The sequence below is a fragment of the Tenrec ecaudatus genome, chromosome 16 (genome assembly GCF_050624435.1).
Source record: "Tenrec ecaudatus isolate mTenEca1 chromosome 16, mTenEca1.hap1, whole genome shotgun sequence".
NCBI lineage: Eukaryota > Metazoa > Chordata > Mammalia > Afrosoricida > Tenrecidae > Tenrec > Tenrec ecaudatus.
Genome location: NC_134545.1, coordinates 98,576,539 through 98,596,896, shown reverse-complemented (window position 1 = coordinate 98,596,896; position 20,358 = coordinate 98,576,539). Strand labels below are relative to the sequence as shown.

Here is a 20,358-nt window from a genome sequence, read left to right as displayed (position 1 = left end):
TCGTTAAGTGGAACGAGAAACTCAAGCACAATGGAGCTGAGGAAGAAGAGCTAAAGGAACAAGTTAGACAGTCGCTCACATTCCCAGTACAATGAGTGGCAAGGACAGCAGAGGAGGAGGGGCCAAGCCGAGACTAGGACTGAGTGGTCCTGCTTCTCTTGTCTTCAAATTCAGTAAAACCAACCCAGCGCTGCCACCACATCAACTCTGACTCACAGTGTCCCTATAGATGGTGGCGGGAGCAACCTCACCTTTCCCCCAAGGTGCGGCGGTGGGGTTTGAACCGCTGACTCTGCAGTTAGCAGCCCGACACCGACCCAGGGTTCCTTTTGAAAATGCAATTCAGTGGCTACTATTAACCACTGGATCTTCCCTACAGATGCGGTCAGAAAAAAACATTAAAAACCACTAAAAATGCTAGATGGCAAGATGCCAGACTGCCTAGAAGACCACTCAGAGGGGCTACTGGTGAGGTTTACAAAGCGTGCACCAGCCTGCAGCCCTGCTTTAGACCACCACGGAGGCCCGACAGGGAAGTGGTACTTCTATTGCCGCTGCCTTACACTTGCTAATAACTCGATCTGCGGTCCTCATGCTTTCCTATGAGAACTGAGGGCAGCGTGTGGGTAGGGAAGCCTAAAAGGTGGATGGAGAGGGTGAAAGAATGAAAAACAAAAGGAGAAATTTTATCAACATTGAAGACCTAGAACATGAGACTGCCCTGGGGGCTGAGGGATTTTTTTTTAAGCCCTTCTTTTAAGGCACGTTTTTAATAAAAATAATCCAGGTAAAGTAAAAATTGCGTCTTAAAAGTGGACCAAAAATGAAGTAGCATAGTTCTGTAAGAGTTGGATGGCTCATGCCAGTCTACCACCAGCGGTGCTATATGGAGCTCTGGTGGCACTGCCAGTTAGGCACTGGGTTGCTAACCACGGGGTGGGCAGTTCAAGGCCCCCAGCTGCTCCCTGGGAGAAAGATGAGGCTGTCTGCACCCGTACAGATTTACAGTTTTGGAAAACCTGTGTAGGGTCAACACAAGTCAGAACGGACTTGATGGCAGTGGGTTTGGATTTAGGAGCAAGTTGCGTTATACAGTTCAGAAAGAAAAGATTTGTTCCATGGCAAAGTGAAGACACATGAAAACATCTCGAGACACAAAGTCACCTTTATGGGAAAACACATAATGTTCTTACCCCCAGTTAATAGCTTCCACTGTTTCGATGTCCAACGGGTCCACGGACGGAGGTAGGGCCTTGTACAGGGAAGCCAGCCTGTCTGTCAGCAGCTCACACAGGCACGTGCTCTGTGTGAGGCACTTGGCGGCTGCAGGCTCGGGGAGACTCACCAACAGCATCAGGCCCTCACACGCTTTCACGGCGATGCGGCCATCCTGTGGGAGACACACATGCACGTGCGCACGCGCATGCACACACCACTTTACTTCTTGAATTCAAGGGACGAGGGAGTTCCACAAAGGTCATGGAAAAATGGAATGAAAAGGTAATGGAAGTTCCCGCGAAATTTTGGAAGCTCCTTTGGACATCAAATTTCTAAGGAAAATTCATTGTATTAAGGACTGAATATCTGACATTAAAAGAACTATTATGTTCCCAATTCTACCTTACAAATCCGGCTAGACCAGAGGATGTACACTATACAGATAGGGACTGGAAACACAGGGAATCCAGGGCTGATGATCCCTTCAGGACCAGTGGTGTGAGTAGTGATACTGGAGGGTGGAGGGAAGGTGGGGTGGAAAAGGGGAACCAATTAAAAGAATCCACATATAATCTCCTACCTGGGGCTGTACAACAGAAAAATGGGTGAAGGAAGACGTCAGGCAGTGTAAGACATAACAAATTAATAATAATTTATAAATTATCAAGGGTTCATGAGGGAGGAGAGGAGGAAGGGGAGAAATGGGGAGCTGATACCAAGGGCTCAAGTAGAAAGCAAATGTTTTGAGAATGATAATGGCAACAAATGTACAAATGTGTTTGACACAATGGATGGATGTATGGATTGTGATAAGAGTTGTACGAGCCCCCAATAAAATGATGAAAAACAAAAAGAAGAATAGGCGTTTTTTGTTTCGTTCCGTATTTTACATGCTGACTCCTGTGGTCCCGTTAGGAGAGGTGGTTGGGGGTGGGCCAAGGTCAGGGGGACCACTCACCGGGCTTCGGGTGAGGTTCAGCAGGGAATTCACTAGGTTGTAGTCCTGGTTCAGACGGACCATGGAGGCCTCGGACAGAGACGCGACGCAGAGATGATCCAGGCTGGTGGACAGCTCGTCCATGGGGTGTGCAGGCCTGTCCTCTGGCTCCACTGGCTCCTCTGGCCGACCGGACTGTCCCGTATCTGTCGACAAGGCCTCCTGTCCTCTCAACGAGTCTTCTGAGGTTACGTCTGGTGTTGCCTTGGAAGCCAAAGACTTTAGCTTACTCTGTAAGGGAAGACATGCTCTGTGAGATTCACACCCACGGCCTACTCACCGGAAATCAGTCCTGCTTGATGGAACTGTCCACCACCAGCATGCAGAGTGTCTAACAACTGAAGCAATGCATCACAAAGGACGTGTCAAGGGAAAATTACGGCCTGGAAATAGAATGACCATGGAGAAGAGGAGTCTCTTCTTAACCCAATGGAGGTACTTCTTCTATGCTTTAAGATGAAAAGACTGTGACACTCCCCCTGCTACATGGCTCTTCAGGCACCTGCAGTCCTACGCAGGCGAGGCAGCCCATGAAGCAGACCATGGCTGCACACGGGGAAAGCCAGGTGTGCCTAGACCTCGGTGTTTCCATCCAGGCGATCTGGCACCTGAGTTGCTCACCTACCTCCTGTCGGGCGAGAGAGGATCCTGAAGTACGTACCTCTTAGTGTGAAGTAGAAAAGGAGCGGCACCAGTAGGGACGGCTAAAAGGACAGGGCCCTGGGGTCCCCAGTGCTGACATGGACATGGGACAGCGGGAGCTCTCACACACGACTGGCGGGATGGAAGCGGGAGGCAGCCTTCGAGAGGTGGGATACGCAACCCCACCCCACCCGGACACAGATGAAAACCAGAATGGGGATGCTCACCGTGGCTTTCTTCGTAACTGACACAAATTAGGAAGAATCCAAAAATCTCTTAGCTGAGGACTGTGTCATACACAGGCCAAAAGCAGGGATGCATCACCAATGCATGATGTTAAGTTAAAAACCAGGGCTTCGAACTGGCTAAGGATGCTTTAGTAACTGCCTTAGCAAACAAGGGCCCATTCACGTCGCACAGTCACCAACTCTGTTGCCCAGGGTACTCTGACCCAGGAGGCAAACAAGACAACTTGCCCCACTCAAAGATGGCTACCTAGCACAGCACTCTGCACGCAGGCTGCTCTCCAAGAAAAGCTCTGCCGATATGCTGCTGTCTGAAGTCCGGCCAGTCCTTCCTCCTGAAAGGTCAGGAGCTTGATGTGGCAGAAGGCACAAGGGCAGGGGTCTGGGGGCAGCACGCCGGCCACAAGGCCTGGCCGGCTTCCATCTTGGAGTGGGCACAGCTGTGGGTCTCCCAGGCAGGTCCAGATCCCACAGGCTACACATCACCTACAAGCCCTTGTTCACAAGGGATGGCGCTGCTGTGAACCAGTTTGAAGCCCTGAAAAGAATGCCAGCCTCAAAGCTGGATTACATTTCTAGGGCTTTCTGAAAAAGGGAACACGATTGGAACAAAAAACACACCAGGGGTTGCCAGGGCTGGAGGTGGAGGGGTGTGGGGAATTCTTCAGGGAAAAGGCGCTATGGTCTGTCTGGACTGTGGTGGTTATATGGCTGCACGTGCTTGTCAAAACCCAGAGCTGCATCCAGAGGCGAGTCCTTGGGCATCCTACACAGTACAGCACGTGGCTACTCATGGGGAAGGTGACGGCTTGAACCCACCCGGGGTGCCTCGGAAGAGAGGCCTGCCTTCTCCTCCCGAAGGATCACACACATGAAGAGCCCTATGGAGACAGCTCTGCTCTGACGGCCGGAGGTCGAGATGGAAACCAACTGGGTAGTAGCTGGTTTGGTGGTGGGTCAGAAAGAGTGAACTGTACAGTAATAACTTATATTTACATTGTAAAAGAATAGAAGGTAAAAAGTGATTTTTTTAAAAAGCCAAAAAACAAAACCAAGAACCCAATTAAAAAATTTTTTTTTTCTGTAATGATTGTAGCTGAAAAATGAAGTACGTGAAGTCATTTGCTACTTCACAACTGGGAGTAAAATCTCAACTACCAACTGAGCTGAGTCAGCTCTGACGCAGTGACGATGGCAATCAAAAGGCACCAACTTCCGTGACTTCCCGCCCCTAAGTGGACCTTCCAACTGCGCGCTCTCTAATCCTCCCGGGATCTGCAGGAGCCCCGCGGAAAACGCACGTCCTCCATCAAAAAGCAGCCCGTCCATTAGGCTCAACTGCACACCCTGCAGTTCTTTTGTGTCAAGAGAGTTCAAGTTGGAATAAAACAGCGATCTTAAATGTACAATCATCCTGTAAAATGTAAAACAATCGGTCTGATGCCCAACATGGAATGTCTTCACAGAATTCAATTCTAATTCTAAGACAGGCCTCTTTGGAAGGATGACAAGGAACGTGTCCCACCTCAAGGAAAAAGTTAACCAAGTAGGGATCTTGCTTCAGCTTTGCACACACAATACAAAGGAACTGAATTTCTTCATTTTCCGTCGGCGTTGCAAGAACTTCACCACAAAGTCGAATTAATTTCTGTCCCAAAAAAACCATAAAACAAAAACGTAGGTTACTTTCACAAGCATACACATAGCCATCCATGTATCTTAAGGCTATTAAAAAATTTCAAACAGATTTACAATGTCCTAAACAATTAATGAGACATATAAAAAACTCTCTGAGGTGGTGGTGTTTACATTTCATATGATTAGTTTTGTATTAAACAATTTAAACTACTTCTCCATCCTTTGCCCCCATAACTCCCCCTACCCACACACCCCTCCTTTCTCTTCTCTCTCTGGTGATGAGTCCCTTCCCCCCTTCATCCAAGTGGGCTTCCTTTTCCCTCCCCTGTCAACCAATGAAGGTTTTTTTTTAAGATGTATTTTTTAAAACCTTAATGTGTGACGATTTTACAGAGAACTATAAAGACATGAAGTGTCCTTAAAACAATAATGAAGACTGAAACATTTGCTAATCTGCATGTTAGTTTTAGAAATATATAATATGATTACTTCTACACATAAAGAAACCAGGCTGCGAAACTTATCAACGGTTTACAACACACCTGCACTGGCCTGTGGACATTGATGTGTGGAAGCAGTGGCTGTCGGATTCTTCCCAGCAGCTTCGTGTAGAAAACCAAGACCTGCTGTTTCATTCCTGGGGGACACTGCGATAGCAAACAGGGAAAACCATTAAGGACACACGGACAGACTGTGCACGACGGCACTCCACTTTTACAAGAAAATGCAACAAGCCACGTTACAACTGGCAGAATAAAACTTTCTATCAAGTACCAATGACAGGTGTTCTAGAACTAAACTACACACGGAGTCTACGATGTTCCACGTGCAATGTGTAATTATGAGCAGCAGCTTCCTGATGATACAGCGCTGAGCCTAGGGCTGCTTCTGTTTATATTCTAGACACTGGGCGGACATGAAAATACGATGCTTAACTCCGTGATCAGAGGAAAGGCAGACCTTTTGGCTTACACTAAAGACAGGTGTTTCCAAAGCATCATCAACAACTTCCCATTCTATAAAGTCTCCTAACATAGCTATTTAAATAAAGGAATCCTATGGGATCAGCTGCCCTGCCATTTATTCAGACAACGCTTTTATTCTATTTACAACTCCTTTTAAAAAGTTACAATGTTATTTACATTATAATAACTATGGTCACTGAACATTTAATATCAAAGTTTTTATTGCACACCACTTGTTCAAATGTTAGATGATTACTCAGATTGTGGACGGAATGGGTACACACTCACGAGGCTATGTGTTCTATCAGTGACTTATACCGCCTCATACTTACAATACGGTCATAAAATGAGTGTTTCCAAAGCATCATCATGTACTTGCTATCTGGAAACAGCATCAACTACCGTCTGAGCACAGTGACACACATTGTGAGACGGCCGGTGGCATCGTTCCACGGCACACCAACCATGTTTACAGCACCAGCGCCCACATCCAAAGACAGGCAGTGCCATTCCTCACGTGTTGTTCTGAAGTCAATGAACAGTTAATCGGTGGAGTGTTGTACCACCCCTCCCTCCACAGGGCAGGAAAAAGAAGGAAGGCTGGGAATCAACTGCAGTGTTAGGGACCAGACATGCTGCCTGGGAAATGTGAGTTAATAAATTCAAACGGTACAGGTAGTTTTAAAAAGCCAAGCACCAGAATAAGTCTGTTACATTAAAAAACAAAACAAAGCAAACCTCACTGCTATCGAGTCGATGCTGACTCATAGTAGCGCTGTAGGACAGGGTAGAACTGCCCTGCGGGGTTCCGAAACTAACTCGCTACGGAAGTAGAAACTATTTATGAGAGTAGAATGCCTCATCCTTCTCCCTTGGCACGGCTGGTGCTTCCGTGAATGTCTACACCGTCACTGGAGGCAGACTCAGGACCCGCTGTCGGCAGCACTGCGGGGCTTTGCTTTCCCCGCGGAAGCCATGTGCAGAGAAAGTAACTACAACTCTCCTCTTCTCATAAGGCCAACTTGAATCCGCCAAGCTCCGCACACACCTCTGCCCTTGGAGTCAGGACCTGGCAGGTCAGTGCTCCACCACAAACGCAGCTGTCACATGACCAAGATGGTGATCGGGACAGGAACTTACATCAGCTTTCCCTAAGGTGTATAATGTTTCCAAGATCTTGTGATGAAGCAAATATTCCATACAAGGCCCCGTCTCTCCAGACTCCCGTTCATTTTCTTCTTGGACCAGTATGTCCAACATCTGCTCCAGATGAGAAGGGATGTTTGTATCTGTGACTGGGGCTTTATCATCTAAACAACAACAAATTCATCCATTAGTCAACTATATCTACTAACATAGTTATACCTAAAATATGCAAATATTCCAATTTGAGCCGAGGGTAAAAAAAAAAACTGAAGTGAGGTTTATACATAGAATCATCTTTGCTAGAACTGAGCCAATGAGTTTTTGCTCATTCAGAACTAGAGTCAATATCCTGAAAAATATTCTATAAGCTAATGTGCACCAAAAGTAACTCAGGAAAAACAAACAAACAAACAAACACTGCTGTCAAGTCAATTCAGACTCAAAGTAACTTTACAGGACAAGGTAGAACTGTCCCCTTGAATTTCCAAGACTGTAACTCTTTTTTTTAAAAAAAAATTTTATTAGGGGCTCATACAAGTCTTATCACAGTCCATACATATACATACATCAATTGTATAAAGCACATCTGTGCATTCTTTGCCCTAATCATTTTCTTTTTGGCTGTTAACTCTTTATGGGAACAGAAAGTCTCGTCTTTCTCCCAAGGAGCGGATGGTAGGTTTGAACTGCTAACCTCAGAGTTTCCAGCCCAATGTGTAGTCCATTATGCCACCAGGGCCATTTGTTTTGTTTTATTTTAAAATACAGTTTTATTGGCACTTCGTACACATATCATGTAATTCAATAGTGCAGCCATATCAAGAAAAGTTGTACTTTAAAAAAAAACATGTTATAGAGAGCTCTTCCAGCTCCTCTATCAATCCATACATCCATTGTATCCAGCACCTTTATATGGGGAGTGGGAACAGATGGGTATGACACCAGAATCATGAATAGCAAACACTTGTGATGTAAATGTATTCTCTCCCGACTTCTTCCTCCCCCCCACCCCAGTTAGCCAGTTAGGCTCTTTTTGTAGAGACGGGCTGGCCATGAACATGAAGCTGCCTATCTCGGGATGTAAGGGGTCCAACAGAAGGCTGCCCAGCCCTGCAGAGACCCAAAGTATAAGCTCTGCTTCAGATTGCAGCAACGTGTCGCTATGCCATTGGGAAGGCAGCGGAAAATAAGTAGCCTTGTGCTAATATGACATACATTGTAAATTCCCCTGTAATTAACTTAAAAAATGTTTCCTCCCTCTCGTGCAGACTTCAAATAACACCCCAAGAATGAAAATTCAAACATGTTTTGATTGTAGGTCTTGGGGGTGGGGGTGGTCAGAATAAATCTGTTTTTAAATGAGAGTTGAGTACATTTGAAGTGACGGATTAAAATCCTAGCATTCAAGGAGACAAGTTCCAGCTTCAGCCACCAACTCTCTTGCCACAGGAAGAATGCCTTTGCGTACAGTCTTTCCACCAGAAATACCTTTCTCTCCTTATCTGCCTCAGGACTTCCTCCTCCTTTGAAGCCCTGGGCTGGCATTGCCTTTGACCTTTCCCCGACCTAGACTGTTTACTATGTCCCCAGATGTTACTGCCTTTGAGTCCATTCGGACTCATGCCAACCCTCTATTAGATTTGGTTACAAAGCTTACAGGGGCAAACAACTTCATCATTTTCCAGCACAGCCGCTGGTGTGTTTGAACTGCTGACCTTGCAGTAGCAGTCCAGTGCTTACCGCACAGTGCCACCAGGGCTCCTGCTAGGTTGCAGAAAGGATCCCAAAGCAAGAAGCCTTGCATTTCGTAAGGCTCTGGAGGCCGGGGAGGAGACTGAGAAGAGTCGCTTGATAAAAGCAGCCTTTCTCAAAATAACAAGTCTCTACCTCTGCTGGATAGGAGCCTTGTTGGCATAGTGGTTACGTGTTAGCCTGCGATCTGCAAGATCTGTAGTTTGAAGCCACCAGCCACAGCGCGGGAGAAAGAGCAGGCTTTCGATTCACACACAGTTGACAGAGTTCGTGTCGGAAACCCGCAGGGACAGCTCTACCCTGTCTTGTGGGCTCACCATGTGTTTGGTTTTTCGGTTTTAGAGATTATACTTTACACGTAATGGTATTTTCTTGTCAGATTTGTACAAACCACTTATCCTTCTGGCTGCCTCCCCACTTCTCAGCTACCCTTTACCGGAACACCCATCAAAAGAGCCTTTACACACATTACCCATGTCTCCTAAGCCTGCCTGTTGGTAAGCATTGGCCTGCTAGCCACAAGGCTGGTGGATCGAACTCACCAGCTGCTGCTCAGGAGAACGAGGAGGCCACTTGCTCTCATAAGATTGACAGCAGGGGTGGGAAACCTTTTCCTGCCAAGGGCCATTGTTTATTTAGAAAATCATTTTGGGCCCATACTGGTCAAGCACTGAGTTGCTTCTTTGGTGAGGCAGGTGATGTTAGCGGGTATGGGTGATTTTCTGTGCCTTATATAGTCCTGATTTACAGCCTCAAAAACACTACCTAGGGCCACTGTGAGCCAGAGTGGAATCGAAGGCAGTGGATTTAATCAGGCTCTCCCTCACTTCTCAGCCATTAAAAGGATTCCCGTCTTACTAAAGAGCTAAAGATCCACTCTGAGTCTGCATGAACTCAGACCCCACCCCTTTTGACTTCCACGGCCTCCCTCCCCCTCTCTCTCTCTTTTCATCGAGACTTCTTTATTAAGTCTTATATAGGACAAAAACAAGATAAAGACAGTATCATTCAGATGAGAAAGACCATCAGCATGAGGCCATAATGGTACCCAAAAGGCTTACATCCATGCGGCTAAGTCAGAAAGCATGGAAATCAAGGACACTGGACACAATATGATTGGTAGCAGACCAATTCATCACTCTTAAGAAGGACTGCAGAAGTGGGAAAGTGGTGTATATATTATTATTAAGATTAGGAAAAGCTGATAAAATTGGTGCAGGGAATTCCTACCACGTTGGCTGAGGTAAGACTCATGCCAAAGTGACCCTAGCTCTCCCATCTCCATCAAGAACACACCCAGGCAAGCTCCTGAGGGTGCGACTGCGCTTTCTGGGCCCGCCAAGGGGGCTTGAGTAATGCACTTCCCACTGCCTGACTGCGATCCTTTGTATTGCTTACTAAAAACACTTTTTACAGTTTTATTGGAATATAATCCACTTGATTCAATTCAATAGTTCAATTATATCAAGAAGAACTGTACAATCATTACCACAATCCGTTTTAGAACATTTTCTTTTTTTCATGGTTAAATTGCCTTAAGATGCTTGGGAGCGCACTCTGGTGGCTCCTCTTCCACTTACAGGCAAAAGCCGCTTCCTGGACTAGCCTTCTCCTCTTCCCAGCCTCTTACACACTGGCCTGAGGTTTCAGTGCCGCCCACCTGCTCTCCCCGCCTATCCCTACTCCCCTGGTCATCTCGACTGGTCTCAGGGCTTTAATACATGTTGACGGTTCTCAGTTGCAGATCTCGAGCTTAGACTGCTTCCCTGAATTACATCTATTTTCCAACTTGACATACGCACTTGGATATACCTTGAACTTCTCACACTTTATATCCAAAATTCCATTCCAAACCTCTTCCTTCTGCTAGCTCCTCGATTTTCCAACTGCTTAAACCCAAAACTTTGGGGTTATCCTTCACTCTTATTCTTCCAGATCCAATATTTGCTCCATCAACAAGTCTCCCTTCAGAAAGTATCAGTATCTCACCACCTCTACCTGATCTAAGCCACCACCCTCTCTTGCTGAGACCACTGTAATAGCCCCCAAACTGTTCTGTAAGCTGCCACCAGACTCGGGATCCCTTTGATCTAATGAGGTTGTCTGTTTTCTTCACAGAACCAAAGCGACCCTTTGAAAGACAGTCTGTTACATCTCTGCTGGAAACCTGGCAGTGGCTTCCCATCTCAGAGTAAAAGCCAAACCCTGGGGAGCCGCCCCTTCCTCCTCCAAGTCACCTGTCAGAGGTCATCTCCTGACACCTTTCCCCACGTGCTCTTTGGGCTTGCCACAATGACTTTCTTGTAGTTCCTGGAATTCTCCAAGCCAGGTTTGTGCACTTGGATCGCTTCCTGGGACAGTCCTCCTGGGACAGTCCTCCCTGGAAAGCCCTCAGGCCTGCTCCCGTTCTCTGTCAGCTGTCGGCTCAGACACCACCAGATACAGGCAGCCTGCCTCTAGCTGAGAATCGCCAACTCCCCTCCCTCCCCTTACACACACGTCTTTCCCCCCTCATCCTGCTCCATCTTCTCCTGGACACTTACCACCTGACACACTCATCTTGCTGTCCACCTACAGTTGACCTCCCCCCAAATGATGCACAAGTTCTATTAGGGCAGGGTCTTTGTCTGTTTGATGGATGGTTCTAGTCCTCAGGAGTTCAGTAGCTACATATATTTTTTATGAAGGAATGAATCTCAAAGATAAATTAACAGTAAACTAAATTATTTAGACTTTACATAGAAACCAACTTCAAAACTGATTTAAAATATAGTTTCACAAGAGCAGTAAAATGGACACCTGAAAAATGCTCAGTTGGTGGATGCAAACTCTTGGCAACTGTATTTGCTTATATGTTTATTCTAGGATTTCACGAGCGTTCTGTGCGCCACGCCCAGCATTGATCCTTACCCGATGTTTCTATGTAGTAATGCGTGATGGCCTTCCAGTGGTAAACAAAGTCTTCTTGTAACGGAAGGGACGGCGCCAGCTGCACAAACAAAGACACGACCATTAGGAAAACAGCACCCCAAAGAGGCCTCTCCGTCTGCTGGGACACAAAAGGAGTGCAGACACACAAGTGGCATATGGCACAGGGTGGGGTGGGGGCTGGTGTGAACCGTGATATGCAGAGTTGATAGTTGGATATGGATCCTTCCCACCTGATTCATATTCTCTCTCTCTCTCTCTCTCTCTCTCTCTCTCACACACACACATCACACACACACACACACACACACACACACACACAAAAGCTTTCAGTTGATTCTATAGGCCAAATACCAACAAGAAATAAACGAGTCCAATTCAAGAAAGTAAAAGTCATGAAGATATCAACATTATTAGATCATCCACGTGGGCTGGTGCTCCTCCCCTGAAACTGATAACGATGTGAGGGAACTTCTAAAAGCGGGTGGGGGCAAATTCAGCACCTTTTAATTTCACTTTTCCACAAAAGCTTTGAAGCCCCCTTGGTAGACAGCCCAGGGAGAAATGAGGACATGTGATCAGGGAGCTAGCAGTTAAAGGGAATGATCAATACTGAGGGGACTTTGTCCCCCAGACTTTGACATGCAGGACGCAGAAAGGTGCTACGCGGCCAGGTTACACGTCACCACCAAGACTAGGGACACACACCAAAGTCAACTCTGTAATCAGCGCTCTCCCCACACGCACTGACACGTGACAACAAACCCTGTCTCTTCAAAGGCCCAATCAGGCAGTGTGTATTTTTAGCAAAGGAACAACATGGATGAGAAACTACCCATTAAATTCCACAAAGTAAAAAAAAGGTGATTTTTTTTTTTTTTTTTACATTTTAACTTTGAAATTGACTTTGGAAATTTTAGGATCAAAATGACCTCTCTTTAGCCATGATAGGAAACCTACAAGTACTTCAAACATGTACTCAAAGGGCAGAAAAAGACCCGGGTGCACCTTCTAAAACATTTCCCTTTCCTTCGAAAGGGGGGGAGAGAGCTAGTCCAGCCCCACGAGATGGGCACGTTTCAGTCAGAAATCATCCGGCCGACTGGGTTTAGTGAAAGCGCACAGGTGTGCATTCTGGGAAGCGAGGTCAGAGTCCCCTGCTATTTTCGGGTTTCTTGCGTCAGATGATGGAAAAGGTCCCCTTCCTCCTCTGCTTGGACATCTTCTAGTTCCAGTTCTTCGTGCTAACAGCAGGCCTCAGAGTCGGCAACTCTGTCAGCACCATTTCCCGACCACTGGGCAAATGCTACACACTGGTCCTAGACATCCGACATGCTTCATTCTGGGCGAGGAAAGGGGCTTATGGAAAAAAGACGGGGACCTGAAACATCTTCAGCAGTCAGCAACGTCCCCAGGCCTCTCCTTACACGTGCCCACTGAATCCTTCCTGCTCGTCCTCACACACCCACGTTGATGCACCGGCTGCACTGCTCCTGTGGGTGTCGGAGACGCTAAGGTGATGGGAGTCGAAAGCCTGTGCTCCCTCCCGCGGAGCAGCGGGTGGTCTGGCACCCTGGCCAGGGCCCCTGCAGTAGCACCTTCTCCCCCCAGCACAGATCCAATGCCGTGAAATCTGGCAAACTTGCTCATCTTTAAGAAAGTAGCTAAAACTTTGGGGAGGAGGGCATTTCTACCACGTGGGAGAACTGAGGGGGAAAAAAATTAGGAAGAAAGTATTCAGCTCGGGAAAGCAGAGTCATCCCACCCAAAATTTTCAGATTAAAAAACCTGCCTTTTAAAAACTCCATCACTTGTTTTCAGAATTCTCTTAAGAGTGGAATCCCTGGGGAGGGGGCACAGTTCAGGTGTGTGGCTGCTAACTGAAGGACGAGGTTCAAACTTACCCAGAGGGCACATCGAAGCAAAGGCCGGGCAAGCTACCTCCCAAAAACCAACCCTGGAAAACCTTAGGGAGCATGTCAGGAGGGGTCGCCATAAGCTGGCACTGACCTTGCGGCACCTGGTTGCTGTTAGCTCTACGCAGCTAAACGTATCAACCGTGGGGCACACCCATGTGACATGTGTTGTTTTGAGAACTATATTTCCTTAGGTACGAATACTATGGTGTATCCTGTTTTCCAGAGGGCCCCGCTCTCCTTGAGATAGGAACAAGTCCATCCTTGTGTCGGGCTATTTCACCAACGAGACTCCACTCTGGTTCCAGGCCCAGTCAGTAGACCAGAGGCCTCACCAGATTTGCGTCAGGACTTTTCTGAGTGAGGTGAGTCAGTTTGAAAACTGAGGGATGCTATTTAGCTTATAAACACCTCATATAGATAGCGAACGAGTTAGTAGCAACTTGTTTGATATGAATACATTTCCTTCTTTATGTGAAACTTCCTAATAATCTAGCTTCTTTCATTACCAATTCTGACACGCAAATTTCCTGTTTTTTTTTAATTGCATAAGAGCATGTTTGCCCATGGTGAAAAAGAGGTGTGTGAGTCAGCAAGATGAAGTTCCACTTGATCTTTTTCTAATAGAGAAGAAATCAGGGCCTCCACTCGGTTCTGAGGAGCCCTAGGGATACAGGGGGGCCTCACCGGGTTGCTATCCACAAGGTCAGTAGTTAGAATCCACCTGGAGCGAGATGAAGCTGTCTGCGCCTCTCCTAGGACGCTGTACAGCTCAGAAACCCCACCCAGAGAGGGGCTCTATGAACTGGCACTGACTGAATGACAGTAGGTGTGTCTGGCAGGGGCAGGTATTCTAACTGGTTCAGGAACAATCTCCTCTGCCTGTTGGATTTCTACCCAAGTAGCAAACAGACAGCAGTGTCCTGGTCAACATGGCAGCCAACGACACATTCAAAGTGGGTGGCTGGCCACCACGTTGAGGCAGACATCTCCACCTGTTTCCTACTTAGTCCGATCGGATGGAGAAGCTCTCTGGTTGCTATGTAACCGTATGCTGCCCTCATTGCCACCGCCATGGTGGGATCATTTCAAGCTGGCTTGAAGGGCTGGATTGAAACATTTAAAAAAATCAAATCATATGATTTTAAAAATCATATCATCACGTCTTAAAAAAATCAACATAAATGCATGACTTGGCAGTGCCATTCTGGGAAGTCTTGCCAACCTGCCTGCTGGGAGACAGCCCCTGCGACGCCTGCCTGTGGCTCTCTGGCTCCCAGGCCTCTCCAACTTGCGGCAGTCTCCATCTCCTGCACTACAGTGCGGCTGCGCCAAGGACTGGGAATGTGTGCCATCTTCTCACCGTCCACTCCGAGTGGGCCGGAGCGGGTCAGAGAAGGTCGGAGAACAAGGTCCACAGAACAAGGGGCAAATAGCAAATATACACACACTTCTGTTCGCTACTTACTGAAGGAGTAAGCGCCTGACGCATTGACTAAGCCATAGAAGTTATATAAGGTTCTACAGAGCTCATAATTATGGCTCATGGGGAGCGGGGAGGCTTCAAAAAGTCCATGAAAAATGGAATGAAAAGGTAACAAGACTTTTCCAAGAACTCTCCGAAGCGCCCCCCGCCCGCACATTTGTCACGCAACCTGCTATGTGCCAGGTGCTGCAGTAAGCACATAATGCGCATCATCCCATTTTCATATTCCCGACAATTCTATGCGCTAGATAGAATTCATTCCACTTTATAAAGAAGACACTGAAATGTACAAAGACTAAGTAACTGGTCCAGCAAAGGGCAGGGCTAGAGGCCAGCCTGGAAGCCTGTTCTGACACTGGGAGTGAGTCACACTCCTTACACAATAATGTACCTATTTATTTGTCTCCCAAATCAGACTGCACCCCACTTCTAGCAAGGCTCTCATAGGAGGCTCATAAAACACTTGATAGATAAATGAAGTTAGAGATCGCCGGGCAGGAAGGAATACACTTAACAGAACATTATGCAGGCAGCCCTCACTGAGGCAAGCGTTCCACTTCAAAGCCTATCTTTAAATCGAGCCGTGTGTATGCTGGGACAGTTAGGAGGGTCTGTATTCAGCGTCAGTCTTCCCTGTGGGTCTCAGGACACAGTGTACTACTTTTCTACTCATTAAAAAATGTTTAAGAACACTTCTGTATACACTGAAACATCTTTATCATGATAACACAAAACGCATGCCCATTTATTATGGTCCTTACCCCCTCAACCTTCTTATCAATTCTGACATGTCATCACAGGGCACACTCGACTCGCTACACACACACACACACACACACACACACACACACACACACACACACACACCATTCATTGCAATGGCCCGACGGGGCTCACAGACAACACTTTATGGACTTTATTAGAGACATTAACAGGTTATTCAGGATCAGAACAATTAGTTAAGATATCAAAAAGTCAACAGATGGACAAGTTAAAAATTCAGCATCAGAAATGCTCAAGGCACAGTTCTTTGATGAGGACCGCCTCTTCCCAGCTATACCTGCAGGCAAGCTCTCTCAGGCCCTAAACCTCTACCCTGCTCCTTCCAGCATTGTTCTGGCATTGTCTTTGAGGGTTGCCAGTAGATGCCCAGAGGGCACTCCACTCTGCCATAAGCTGCAGCTTGACCGCACTCAGTTCTAGATCTGTAGACAGCCAACAGCTCCCCTAAGTAAGTGCAGGCACCTCACTCAGTAAGTGAGCCTCTTGCCAGAAGAGATGGGGCCAGAGGTCTGCTGCTTGAGCTCATGTTCTGGCTCTTGGTTCTGCACCTGCCACTACTCCTCTGCCATTTATCTAGGGTCAGAGGGTTTTGTCTGCTGTTCTGAGGAGGGACCATGCACAGGGCCCCCAGGGTCCAGGGCATGCTCTTCTTTCTTGATGGTGGTGAGATCATATAATCCCAAAGGGGGAGCCCACAGAAGAGTTCCCCGCTTCTCTGACCCAGGCCCAGAAAGAAATGCAACACACTCAATCATGGCCCCACCCTAGTCCCTTGGTAGAAGTTACAACTGGGGCTAGCAGGGCCTTATCAAGTCATTAATTGACCACAGTTGGCCACAACACTGCCACCCACCCACGCCCACCCCCAGAAAAAAAACACTCCTTTTGCTTGCCGTGAGTCAATTCTGACTTCGGTGACCCTACTGGGCACAGGAAAATGGCACCATGGGCTTTCTGATGGCTTCGGGTTCCAACAGCTCACCTTTCAGCTGCTGAGCTCAACCACCCACTTTGAGCAGAAATTCTGAAGGATGACATTCACTGAGCTCCTTAGTTCAAATAGAGAAACTGGGAATCCACCTTCACTCGGGAAGAAGCTAGCTGGGGGAGCGGGGGCAGAACAAGGCCTGGCAGGTTAATTAGAAACAATTAGCCTTCAGCAAATACAGAATTGCACTAATAGGAAGGTGTTGTGTTTATCCTGTAGTGAAGTTGTGCGAAAATGATAAAGTCCAACCGGCCAACAGCAACAGAGGCCCGACTGCAGGCTTGTGACCCGTGGCAACCGGCTCCCAGAACAGATGATCTTCGAAGGCTCTGAGTAGCCACTTGTTAGCTGTCCTTTCTGTTCCCATAGACGCGCATGCCTTCCTCAGGTTGATGGTGGTGATGACGGCAGAACTCTTCTTAATAAGTGTGAGCCATCGAATGGCATGTTATGTGAATTACATGTCAATAAAAAAAGTGCCATTCCTGAAAAGGGCAGGGAAGGAATTGGCACTACAGCTCATGTGTTTGGGTAAGCTGCGACTTTCTCACATGGAACAAATGCTGTCTGTCCTCCACTTAATGACACCCAAATCATTCATTGTAAGCGCGAAGACGCTACTGGTCACACAATAGCGGAAATGCTACATTCAACATCATTTACGTGAATAGGCAATAGAGCAACTAAAGAAACAACAAAAAATGAATCCGACTGACTGAGTAAAGGAATCCAGAAAGTGATCTACAAAAATAGATGGGGAGACATTCTGCTTGTTGGTCTAGAGGCACAGTGTAAATAAAGTTCCCCTCCCCTCTGTGACTTACTCCTGAAGATGTTAATGGAGGGGGGAGGGGGACTGCACCCAGAGAGTGGGTGTTGTTAGTGCAGGGGCCAATGAAATAGGCAGAGAAACAGTGAAATTAATTTATAGAAGAAAATCTCGAGCAAATGCATCAACAGAACTAAGTAAATGGAAACTAAAGTTGGGCTAAGAAAGACTGGTCTTCAAATACCCCAGAGGAAGCTCCTCTATAATGACATTCGTTGACTACCAAGAAAAACGTCTCTCCCGCCTCTTTCACCGCCATGGGGTGAACACGACTCCCCGTGACCTGTAAGATGGGGTAGAACTGCACCTGTGGGTTTCCAAGGTTGTAAATCTTTATGGGAGCACAAAGCCTCATCTTTCTCCCAAAGAGTGGCTGGTGGTTTCGAACTACTGCTGGCCTTGCAATTAGCAGCCCAGCGTGTAACCCAGCGGTTCTCAACCGTCCTCATGCCGCGACCCTTTCATACAGTTCCTCATGCTGTGGTGACCCCCGACCATAAAATTTTCCATCGCTACTTCATCACGGTCATTTTGCTGCTGCTATGAACGGGGCCCCGGCCCCTGTGAAAGGGGCGCTCGACCCCCAAAGAGGTTGAGACCCACAGGTTGAGAACCGCTGGTGTAACCTATGCCGCCACCTCAGAACCTCACTGCCAAGGAACCGATGCCTACTCACAGACCCTTCAGGGCAGGGGAGAACGGCACCTGTGGGTTTCCAAGGCTGTGACTCTGGAGTAGAAAGCCCGTGAGCAGTCTAATGTAACCACAAGGCAACCGGTACATCAAAGCGTGTTTACAAGATTAACTAGCCTCGCAGAGTAACCTGGCTCAAAACCACTCTTCGATAAAGCAAGCACAAATAGTACCTTTCTTCAGAGAATGCAATTGACTTGATGGCAGTGCAGTTTGTGTTGTTTTGGTTTTTTTTTTTAATCCAGAGAGTGCATGGCCCCCTAGGGCCAGGTGGATGTAATTCACTCTGTCTCAAACAAGTCAAGAACCTAGGTATTACAGAGCCAGTCAGAAAACCGAGGCGGGTAATTTGGGAGATACTAATATATACAATTATGAAAGGCGAATGAGGACAGAAAACACAGGCCTCAGGACAAAACAAGTCTTTACAGGGAGGGCAGGAAAGCCAAGTTTCTTTTTCTAAGAACTTCCCATTTATGTAAATATCCCCGATAGGTAAGGAATCAACACAATGCAAGCTATTTTTATTCCCAATCAGCTCAATAGTAGGCTACATTCAACGTGAAAAAGCAAATGAAGCTTGGTTTTTAAATGACCGGAAACAGCCAAAGGTACTTCTCTTTAATTCATGTTTGCTAAACTCATTCCACACAAAGAAGCACATTAATGATGCGTACTGGCAAGCAGGGTACGGCGCACCTCAAGTAAGAACAAGGTGGTCTCCCTCAATGTAAGTCAGCCTGTGCTTCATTCATGAAACACCCATCTTTCTTCATTCCATACGTGTTCCCCCAAGAGTTTGTAGTAGTTATTTAAAAATATCTCCCAAGCCCATTTAAATAACGATTTCATGCCTGAAATACAATTTTTTAAAAAATGGACCGTTGTTACTTGGCCATAGAAAACGGCCCTACAGTAATTGCTCGGGGGTGGGGTTGTGTGAGTTTATCTCATGGAAACAGGCAAGGGGCATGCCATTCTAACAAGCAGGAAGGTACTCCTGTCTTCGCAGGATGCATGGTTGAACGCAGGCAACTCTCCCAGAGCCGAGTACGTACAGCAAGGAGCCTCGCTCAGTCCTCTTTAATGAGAGGTCCATCCTGCATCTCTGTGCCTTCCCTAAAGCGGGGTGACGGAAGGCAGGACAGGAGGGCCGAGGGCAGGCAAGTAAACAGATGGTCACCATGCCGGCCCTTGGGCTTGGAAGCTGTCTACACCACATTTGACGCGCAACCTTCTGAACGACTGCAGATGGATCGTTCCGGTCCAGCTGAGTTCGGCCCCAAATGCATTGTAATGAAGCAAGATAACGAGAAGGGCCTGCGTCCGTGGCGGGGTCCTTGGACGTCTTTGCACTCCAGGATGCCCCCCCCTCCCCGCCCCCCACCCAAGCAAACCACCAACCCAAACCCAAGCCGGTCGTTTCTTTTGTCTGGCTCAGCGGTGGCCCTTATTTCCGTCACCCTTGCGGGTGAACGGTCAGAAAGCCCGGGGACGCACCCTGCAGTCCCTCCAGGTGAGGGCTGGGGTCCCCCGGCCCCGAGGGCAGCGGCCCCCCGCCGGCCGGCGCAGGAGGCAAGGCGGGGCCCGCGCGGGGCCTCCTGCGTCCGCGTCCCGGGGCCTGGCCGAGGCCGCCGGCTGCCCCCGGGCCGGCCGGGAGCGTAGGCCGCTGGCTCCCCGGCCTGGCGTGCGCGCGCGGCCCGCGGCCTTACCGCCTCCACGGCGTGCTGCAGGATGGAGGTGAACTTGGAGAACATCCTGTCCCGGGACTGCAGCAGCCGCTCCCGGGACGACCTGGAGAGCTCCTCGATCCGCCGCCGCCGCCCCTGCTGCGGCTGCCGCGGCCGCTCCAGAGTGAAGGCCGGTGCGGGGCGCCGAGGACGAGCAGAGGGCCGAGGCGGGGCCCGGCCGGCCGCTTCAGGCGGGTGCGGGCGGCGCGGCGGCTCCGCGGGCGCGGGGGAGCGGCACGGCGGCGGGGACGGCGCGCGGGGCCCAGCGGAGCGGCGGCGGCGGCGGCGGCGGCGGCTCGGGCTCGGCTCGGCGGGGACACGGTGGCAGCCGCTCCGGTTCCTTCCGCTCGCTCCGCCCGCCGCGGCCTGCAGGGGGCGCCGCGGGGCCTGGGGAGGCCCCGG

At 48.4% G+C, this 20,358-nt stretch overlaps 1 protein-coding gene across 1 annotated transcript in view; it reads right to left on the bottom strand.

Moving 5' to 3' along the window:
• Positions 1 to 20,130, bottom strand: part of FHIP2A (FHF complex subunit HOOK interacting protein 2A) — a 34,069-nt gene extending 13,939 nt beyond the window's left edge. The window contains exons 1-7 of the mRNA XM_075534689.1: positions 19,939 to 20,130; positions 11,514 to 11,592; positions 6,846 to 7,015; positions 5,283 to 5,387; positions 4,628 to 4,750; positions 2,177 to 2,446; positions 1,194 to 1,390 (exon numbers count right to left, since the gene is read on the bottom strand). Coding sequence (XP_075390804.1) covers positions 1,194 to 1,390; positions 2,177 to 2,446; positions 4,628 to 4,750; positions 5,283 to 5,387; positions 6,846 to 7,015; positions 11,514 to 11,592; positions 19,939 to 19,983 — 989 coding nt within the window. The 5' untranslated portion in view covers positions 19,984 to 20,130. The remainder of the gene's footprint in view (positions 1 to 1,193; positions 1,391 to 2,176; positions 2,447 to 4,627; positions 4,751 to 5,282; positions 5,388 to 6,845; positions 7,016 to 11,513; positions 11,593 to 19,938) is intronic.
• Between the last annotated feature and the right edge of the window lie 228 nt (positions 20,131 to 20,358).